This window comes from Alosa pseudoharengus, unplaced genomic scaffold (assembly GCF_046254945.1).
Source record: "Alosa pseudoharengus isolate Yale_2024_CS ecotype anadromous, Long Island Sound unplaced genomic scaffold, YU_APseudo_1.1 YU_APseudo_1.1_scf_10, whole genome shotgun sequence".
Classification (NCBI taxonomy): Eukaryota; Metazoa; Chordata; class Actinopteri; order Clupeiformes; family Clupeidae; genus Alosa; species Alosa pseudoharengus.
Genome location: NW_027468565.1, coordinates 40,593,334 through 40,603,333, shown reverse-complemented (window position 1 = coordinate 40,603,333; position 10,000 = coordinate 40,593,334). Strand labels below are relative to the sequence as shown.

The following is a 10,000-nucleotide window of genomic DNA, read 5'->3' as shown; positions in this document are numbered from 1 at the left end:
AATGTTCTCTATGACATACCAGTGGTTCATAAGCATGAGCCTGACTGGCAGGGACAAAGTAAAGACGAATAGGCTACAAAATTTAGATAAATCATGGCCATCAAATCATCAGTGAGAAATTGACTAGGGGTGTGAGTAGGATCGTATCACTATTAGTATGTATCATGGCTTCAAAATGGCAGTTGTGTTATTTGCCATAACATAGGCTTTCATATACAACAAGTTAAGTAGAATCAGTAAGCAAATTAATAGTCTGTCTATAGCTAACATTAGTTGATAAGCAGATGTATATATATAAAGAGCAAATGTGTGGTAGCACATATACACTGATGGTTTTATAGTCAGGTCTCTAAAGAAAAGCATATATGCCCATGGTTGGCTGAACACAGACTAATGAGTTGCTTACTGATTCTACTTAGTTTAGGCTATATAATGGCCTATGTGATGGCAAGTGACACAACTGGCATTTTCAAGCATTGCTACTTACCCATATCCTCTTCATCACATTTTAAAATCAATAATGGTTGCCAGTAAAGAAAAAAGGTATGAGGATAATTTTATGTCAGGCAGGTAGTAGACTCTAGCATGACATACTGGAATGAAGTCATGTTTTTGGCCTCATCAGTGTAAAAAAAACTACTTTATGATCCCTTATCCCATGTGTTTTAATTGACCAACTTTGCTGGACTCCCTCTTATGAGGTCATCATTGTGTCTGGAATGTTTCCTGGAATGTTCATAAATTCAGTTATAAAAATAACTATAAATATTGTTCTATTGTATTTCAAGTTGTTTTTTCAAGAAAAATCACTACTCACTACTATCTTGCTTCATGTCCCTTCATTTGTCAAAAATGTTTTTTAACCTGACATACGCACTTTAACTTGTATGGACCCTTTCAACAAGGTAAACAAAAACAATGCTTGAACATTCTATTTTACTTCCTCTGCATTAAGATAACATATGGAATGTTAAAAAGGAAGTCTTGTGGGGCCAACTATGATGCTGATAATGAAAATTCCATTTCCAATTATTTCAATGAAATAATCCCTTTTCAATTATTTTGATTTAAATTGAGTAGTAAAAACAACCATTTTCTGGCAAAAATGTTGATTTTTCAGGAGCTCATGTTATTTGCTGCCAATTGTCAAGCAGAATTCATTTCTTTTCTCTCTCCCCCTCTCTCTCTCTTCTCTCCCCCCTCTCTCACTTCTCTCTCCCTCTCTCTTGTCCCTCTCTCCCCCTCTCTCACTTCTCTCTCCCTCTCTCTTGTCCCTCTCTCTTGTCCCTCTCTCTTGTCTCTCTCTCTCCCTCTCTCTTGTCCCTCTCTCTTGTCTCTCTCTCTCCCTCTCTCTTGTCCCTCTCTCTTGTCTCTCTCTCCCCCTCTCTCACTTCTCTCTCTCTCTCTCTTGTCCCTCTCTCTTGTCTCTCTCTCCCCCTCTCTCACTTCTCTCTCCCTCTCTCTTGTCCCTCTCTCTTGTCTCTCTCTCCCCCTCTCTCTTTTCTCTCTCTCCCTCTCTCTCCCCCTTCTCTCCCTCCCTCTCTCTCTTGTATTTCTCTCTTCTCTCCCTCCCTCTCTCTCTTCTCTCTCTCCCTCTCTCTCCCCCTTCTCTCCCTCCCTCTCTCACTTCTCTCTCCCTCCCTCTCTCCCCCCTCTCTCTTGTCCCTCTCTCTCTTCTCTCTCTCCCTCTCTCCCTCTCTCTCTTCTCTCTCTCCCTCCCTCTCTCCCCCCTCTCTCTTGTCCCTCTCTCTTGTCTCTCTCTCCCCCTTCTCTCCCTCCCTCTCTCACTTCTCTCTCCCTCTCTCTCCCCCCTCTCTCTTGTCCCTCTCTCTTGTCTCTCTCTCCCCCTCTCTCTCCCCCCTCTCTCACTTCTCTCCCCCCTCTCTCTCTCCCCCCTCTCTCACTTCTCTCTCCCTCTCTCTCTCCCCCCTCTCTCACTTCTCTCTCCCTCTCTCTTGTCTCTCTCTCCCCCTCTCTCTTTTCTCTCTCCCTCTCTCTCTCTTCTCTCCCTCCCTCTCTCTCTTCTCTCTCTCCCTCTCTCTCCCCCTTCTCTCCCTCCCTCTCTCTCTTGTATTTCTCTCTTCTCTCCCTCCCTCTCTCTCTTCTCTCTCTCCCTCTCTCTCCCCCTTCTCTCCCTCCCTCTCTCTCTTCTCTCTCTCCCTCCCTCTCTCCCCCCTCTCTCTTGTCCCTCTCTCTTGTCTCTCTCTCCCCCTCTCTCTTTTCTCTCTCCCTCTCTCTCTCTTCTCTCCCTCCCTCTCTCTCTTCTCTCTCTCCCTCTCTCTCCCCCTTCTCTCCCTCCCTCTCTCTCTTGTATTTCTCTCTTCTCTCCCTCCCTCTCTCTCTTCTCTCTCTCCCTCTCTCTCCCCCTTCTCTCCCTCCCTCTCTCACTTCTCTCTCCCTCCCTCTCTCCCCCCTCTCTCTTGTCCCTCTCTCTTGTCTCTCTCTCCCTCTCTCCCTCTCTCTCTTCTCTCTCTCCCTCCCTCTCTCCCCCCTCTCTCTTGTCCCTCTCTCTTGTCTCTCTCTCCCCCTTCTCTCCCTCCCTCTCTCTCTTCTCTCTCTCCCTCCCTCTCTCCCTCTCTCTCTCCCCCCTCTCTCACTTCTCTCCCTCTCTCTCTCTCACTTCTCTCCCTCTCTCTCTCTCACTTCTCTCCCTCTCTCTCCCCCTTCTCTCCCTCCCTCTCTCACTTCTCTCTCCCTCCCTCTCTCCCCCCTCTCTCTTGTCCCTCTCTCTCTTCTCTCTCTCCCTCTCTCCCTCTCTCTCTCCCTCCCTCTCTCCCCCCTCTCTCTTGTCCCTCTCTCTTGTCTCTCTCTCCCCCTTCTCTCCCTCCCTCTCTCACTTCTCTCTCCCTCCCTCTCTCCCCCCTCTCTCTTGTCCCTCTCTTGTCCCTCTCTCTCTCCCCCCTCTCTCACTTCTCTCCCTCTCTCTCTCTCACTTCTCTCCCTCTCTCTCTCTCACTTCTCTCCCTCTCTCTCCCCCTTCTCTCCCTCCCTCTCTCACTTCTCTCTCCCTCCCTCTCTCCCCCCTCTCTCTTGTCCCTCTCTCTCTTCTCTCTCTCCCTCTCTCCCTCTCTCTCTTCTCTCTCTCCCTCCCTCTCTCCCCCCTCTCTCTTGTCCCTCTCTCTTGTCTCTCTCTCCCCCTTCTCTCCCTCCCTCTCTCACTTCTCTCTCCCTCCCTCTCTCCCCCCTCTCTCTTGTCCCTCTCTCTCTCCCCCCTCTCTCACTTCTCTCCCTCTCTCTCTCTCACTTCTCTCCCTCTCTCTCTCTCACTTCTCTCCCTCTCTCTCCCCCTTCTCTCCCTCCCTCTCTCACTTCTCTCTCCCTCCCTCTCTCCCCCCTCTCTCTTGTCCCTCTCTCTCTTCTCTCTCTCCCTCTCTCCCTCTCTCTCTTCTCTCTCTCCCTCCCTCTCTCCCCCTTCTCTCCCTCCCTCTCTCACTTCTCTCTCCCTCCCTCTCTCCCCCCTCTCTCTTGTCCCTCTCTCTCCCTCTCTCTCTCCCCCCTCTCTCACTTCTCTCCCTCTCTCTCTCTCACTTCTCTCCCTCTCTCTCCCCCTTCTCTCCCTCCCTCTCTCACTTCTCTCTCCCCCCTCTCTCTTGTCCCTCTCTCTCTTCTCTCTCTCCCTCCCTCTCTCCCCCCTCTCTCCCTCCCTCTCTCCCCCCTCTCTCTTGTCCCTCTCTCTTGTCTCTCTCTCCCCCTTCTCTCCCTCCCTCTCTCACTTCTCTCTCCCTCTCTCTCTCCCCCCTCTCTCTTGTCCCTCTCTCTTGTCTCTCTCTCCCCCTCTCTCTCCCCCCTCTCTCACTTCTCTCCCCCCTCTCTCACTTCTCTCCCCCCTCTCTCTCTCCCCCCTCTCTCACTTCTCTCTCCCTCTCTCTCTCCCCCCTCTCTCACTTCTCTCCCTCTCTCTTGTCCCTCTCTCTTGTCTCTCTCTCCCCCCTCTCTCCCCCCTCTCTCACTTCTCTCTCCCTCTCTCTCTCCCCCCTCTCTCACTTCTCTCCCTCTTTCTTGTCCCTCTCTCTTGTCTCTCTCTCCCTCTCTCTCTTTTTCTGTTGCACTCCTTTCTCACCACCCTCTGTAATTCTCTCTCTCTTCTCTCCCTCTCTCTCTCTCTCTCTTCTCTCCCTCTCTCCCTCTCTCTCTTTCTCTGTTGCACTCCTTCCTCTGTAATTCTCTCTCTCTTGCTTTCTCTGTCTGTTGTCCTCACTGCCCTCTCTAGTCGTGTGTGTGTGTGTGTGTGTGTGTGTGTGTGTGTGTGTGTGTGTCCACAAATCTGTGTGTGATCATTTGCATTGGTGCGGATCTGTGACATGCTCTGGCTGCTCTTTCTGTGTCACTTGTAAACGGGGACTGTGGCGATTCAAGTGAATAATCTTGCTCACGGTGGTTGATCAACTAATGGAATGAGCAAGCACAAACCCTGGGCCTCTCTGCCATGCCCGGAAAAGAGACCGCGATCTCCTGACCGCTTCTGCTGAGAAACAAAACAAAACAGGAACCCCGTCCAGCATTGTAATATATGGACCAACATAAAAAAGTGCAAAACGCATCTGAATTTGAAATGGAGATAGGAAAGCTCATATTGCAGGGATCAGCTCTGACTATTCATTGGCTGGCGCGGGCCCCTCTGATAACACATCAATGATTCATAAGGTGGGATCTGTAGAGGAGCCACAGCTCTGTTTTATGTGCCTCCCTATTAACCACACGGGCACGGCTCTTAATGATGACCTCACTATTAACCATCCACACAGGCGTGGCTCTTAATGATGACCTCACTATTAACCATCCACACAGGCGTGGCTCTTAATGATGACCTCACTATTAACCATCCACACGGGCGTGGCTCTTAATGATGACCTCACTATTAACCATCCACACAGGCGTGGCTCTTAATGATGACCTCACTATTAACCATCCACACGGGCGTGGCTCTTAATGATGACCTCACTATTAACCATCCACACGGGCGTGGCTCTTAATGATGACCTCACTATTAACCATCCACACGGGCGTGGCTCTTAATGATGACCTCACTATTAACCATCCACACGGGCGTGGCTCTTAATGATGACCTCACTATTAACCATCCACACAGGCGTGGCTCTTAATGATGACCTCTCTCAGGCACCGAGCCACCAAACAGACGGTTATCTTCTTTACCACAGCAAAGAGTGCACGCCATGACAACATTCTCCAGGGGAAACACTGAGTCTTCATTCAACACGAGGTTAACCTCAGTTTCAAATGTAGCATAGAAATGTAGCGCTGCTGCTTCAACCAAGAGCGTGACTCTGCATATCTGCTGTGTGTGTGAGAGCTGTGTCCAGGTGACTGGGTGGCTAAGGGTGAGGGTGCGGATCAGGAGCAGGAGGAAGGACAGGGTGGGGTGGAGGAGTGTGCCATCTGTGAGCTGCACCTCCGCTGAGCACTACCACGCACAATCTGCTTTGGAAGTGAATTTGGATGCTCTTCACAGGCACACACCCAAAGTAGCAAACATACACCAACCTGTCACACACACACACACACACACACACACACATAAACAAGCATCACACACAGGTGTCAGGTAACAGTAGAATACTCTGAATAATCCCTGTCAACAAGACTGGAAAAATGAAATAGAGCCGCATAAAATCTATACACGTCTTTTAAAATGCACTCAGTGTAAGCCATCTCGGGATGGCGTCTCGGGATTCTTTTCTGAGCACGGCGTTCTCTCCCCGCCTCCACATCATTTTCTGTGCTTCACTCCGAGCACATGGCATACAATCTGATGCGCACGACTGGTAAGGGGATAACTCAGCTGTGAGGAGCGCGACCCCTGTCCAGGAGTAAGCGTGTCGGGGCTAATTAGCGATGGCTCCTCCAGCAGAGACCAGCCACCGAAACAGTGACTTCCAGTTTCCGACGCCTGACTGGAATATCAATGCCCCCAAAGAGCAACTGCCTTTTCTTCTGAAGCTAATTAACGATGAAGATGATCTCATAGAGCTGTGTAGGGCAGGCAACACTGACAACAAATCAGCACACAACAAAACACACACACACACAACTGCCTCTCAGCCAAGAATGTTTCCCCCTTATAATCTCGGGCAACAGTGCTTCATGCGTTCACCTTGGAGGAGAGAGACAATTAAAGCATTGGGCTGCTAGTGTGTTATGACACGGCGTGCCTCTCCACCAATCACGTGCCTGCACACCGACAGCACCCCCTACAGTAGTGCAATGGCTAATAAACAGCGTTAAGTGCACAACTCAGGAAGGGCAACCATTTCAATATTATGACCCATCTTAAAAAAGGTCACTGTGATTTATATAACACAGGCAGTTCCAATGTGAGCACCAACACGAGATATTGTTTTAAACACAGATACCCTGCAGCAGTTTATTTACACAACTAGCAACGCTGGGAGAGCTGAAATGGAGACCCCCCCCACACACACACACACACACACACACACAAATACACACACCCAAACACATGCACTGCCCCCTCCACACACACACAAATACACACACCCAAACACATGCACTGCCCCCCCCCCCACACACACAAATACACACACCCAAACACATGCACTGCCCCCTCCACACACACACAAATACACACACCCAAACACACACACAAATACACACACCCAAACACATGCACTGCCCCCCCACACCCCCACACACACAAATACACACACCCAAACACATGCACTGCCCCCCCCCCCACACACAAATACACACACCCAAACACATGCACTGCCCCCTCCACACACACACAAATACACACACCCAAACACACACACAAATACACACACCCAAACACATGCACTGCCCCCCCACACACACAAATACACACACCCAAACACATGCACTGACCCCCCCCCACATCTCATGCCCCCGTGTGTCCTTTAGAACACATGATGCACACATAAGTTGCTCTGACAGGCAGATAGCACAGATAGCACTAGCGCTTACGGAGGCAGATAGCACAGATAGCACTAGCGCTTACGGAGGCAGATAGCACTAGCGCTTACGGAGGCAGATAGCACAGATAGCACTAGCGCTTACGGAGGCAGATAGCACAGATAGCACTAGCGCTTACGGAGGCAGATAGCGCAGATAGCACTAGCGCTTACGGAGGCAGATAGCACTAGCGCTTACGGAGGCAGATAGCACAGATAGCACTAGCGCTTACGGAGACAGATAGCACAGATAGCACTAGCGCTTACGGAGACAGATAGCGCTAGCGATTACGGAGGCAGATAGCGCTAGCGCTTACGGAGGCAGATAGCACTAGCGTTTACGGAGGCAGATAGCACTAGCGCTTACGGAGGCAGATAGCACTAGCGCTTATGGAGGCAGATAGCACAGATAGCACTAGCGCTTACGGAGGCAGATAGCACAGATAGCACTAGCGCTTACGGAGGCAGATAGCACAGATAGCACTAGCGCTTACGGAGGCAGATAGCGCTAGCGATTACGGAGGCAGATAGCACTAGCGCTTACGGAGGCAGATAGCACTAGCGCTTACGGATGCCCGCAGCCTCTCGCCACAGGCACTGACATACTTCCATTGTTTACGCTCACTGCCGACTGGAGCCAAGGAGCTGCGCTTACTTACTCACTTAACAAGGCCCAGATGAAGATTCATGCGAGAGACTGCTAAAATGAATAAGACTAATGAGTCTGGATAGCTGTGTGCTTTGGGGATGGGGTGGGGAGTGGGGGTTACAGAATAAGTGAAGTGCCACGCTCTGAAGTCCGTAATGAATGGTCAAGTGCACATTCGAGATCGCACTGATCAAAGGCTGTGGAGAGAGGCTCGTGTGTGAATGTAAATATGCCTCCTTGTGGTGCCTTTGATGTTAAATGAAGGCTGTGTGTGTGTGTGTGGGGGGGGGGTATATTTTGACTCACAAAAGACACCAGACTTCTGAACCCATGTCTAGCCAATCCTCAGATGAAAAGAAACCAGAGCTGCATATTAGATCCAAATGGCCAGCCCTCCTCAGACACACGTCTTGCTTTACGAGCTGCCAAGGTCCTCGGAGAGGCGAGATGGCTGACCACAGATGAATCTCTGTTTGTTTGTCCATCATTCATCCGCTGTTTACAAGCGCACCGCTACTTCCTGGCCCAGCGTAGGTTGTCATGTCCTTGAAGCATTAATCATGAATGACTCTCGTTTGCCTGAGGGCAGCCATGAATATGAAGTCGTCCACTGAAGGGACTCACAGACCGCCCCTTGACACCCCCCCCCCCCCCCCCCCATTAAACTGGTTTGTCTGACTGCATTTCTTCTTTGAGTGATGAACATTAAAATTTAAAGAGAGCACTTGTGCTAGCTACACTTGCAGTAGATGTTGACGATTAGCAGTCATGCATTTTGCATGCAGAACTTTGGAGTGATTGACCATTTTGGATTTTGTGTAAAGTGTAAAAAACACCAGTGAGAGCTCATGCGTGTGCTTGAGCTAAGACTTACAGTATGTCAAACATCTGACGTTATGAATATGACTAGTCAAGCCAAATACATAAACTGTATCTACACACATTATATAGAAGAGTTTTATAATGAATTACTTACCACCAAAGATGTATGGCACCTCACTATATAGAGATGAAACTGCAAAGAAAACAGATTTCATTAGTCATGAATTTATGTGTACTAGTTAGTATGTTAATATGTTAGTATTGTTAGTATTAAAGTTAGGCATTTCACTGGCATTATGGATGTGACAAAAAGTCAATTTTCCGTGTGGAATTGCCCATTACTAAAGGCAGAGCCAGTATAGCAGGGGTGGGCAAACTTTTTGGCTCAAGGGCCACATTGGGTTTGAAAATTGGTCGGCGGGCCCCCCCCCCCCGACAATTATATCCTATAATTTAGTATGAAAAGTATTTGCTTTAAAATATGAATTGCTTAAAAATACTGCTAATTTTATGCTGTTTGACAAATGTATAAATTGTGCACTGTCGCTTTAAGACAGTCGCTTTAATTCACGTTTATTTCTCAATTATCTTCTGCCTGCTCCGTTATGGCTAGTGCGGATCCGGCCCGCGGGCTGCAGTTTGCCACCCCTGCAGTATAGTATACTTATACTATACTATACTTATACTATATGCTTCTGTGTAGGGCATTACTAAAGTATAGTTATACTATACTTATAATATATGTAGGGCATTACTAAAGTATACTTATACTATACTATACGTATACTATATACTTCTGTGTATACTTATACTATACTATACTTATAACTATATGCTTCTGTGTAGGGCATTACAAAAGGCAATAGTATACTTATACTATACTATACTTATACTATATACTTTTGTGTAGGGCATTACTAAAGGCAATAGTATACTTATACTATACTATACTTATACTATATACTTCTGTGTAAGGCATTACTAAAGGCAGAGCTTGTATAGTATACTTATACTATACTATACTTATACTATATGCTTCTGTGTAGGGCATTACTAAAGGCAGAGCCTGACATTTTCATACATTAATAATGCTGACAGTCATGATTGATTTCTCCACATATCGCATGTAATATGAGGGGCTTGAAGTAGATGTTTCCTGCCTCTATTGTACACCATACCCACTATAAAGAAGAGGTCAAAGTCCAAAATAGTCTGAAATAAGTAAGCAGTCTGCTGAATGTCTTCTCTGCTTCTTCCACAGCATTTGGTTGTTCTGAAACTTCTACTGCATTGCTGCCCATCAACACAGATGCCAAGTGAACGGTCCACCCTCAAGCACTGACCCATTTAAATAAATACACGATATACCGTATGGACACCGGTCCACGTTCACATTGACCAGCACGTATAGTACTACAGCTCTCTCTCTCTCTCCCTCTCTCTGTCCATCCCTCTCTCTCTCTCTCTCCCTCTCTCTGTCCATCCCTCTCTCTCTCTCTCTACTCTCTCTCTCTACTGTCTCTCTCTCCCTCTCTCTGTCCATCCCTCTCTCTCTCTCTCTCCCTCTCTCTGTCCATCC

The 10,000-nt window shown here is 48.2% G+C and overlaps 1 protein-coding gene across 1 annotated transcript in view; it reads right to left on the bottom strand.

Moving 5' to 3' along the window:
• cntn1a (contactin 1a) overlaps positions 1–10,000 on the bottom strand; it is a 95,462-nt gene that overhangs the window by 40,503 nt on the left and 44,959 nt on the right. The window contains exon 3 of the mRNA XM_076302432.1: positions 8,576–8,614. Within this exon, the coding sequence (XP_076158547.1) occupies positions 8,576–8,614 (39 nt within the window). The remainder of the gene's footprint in view (positions 1–8,575; positions 8,615–10,000) is intronic.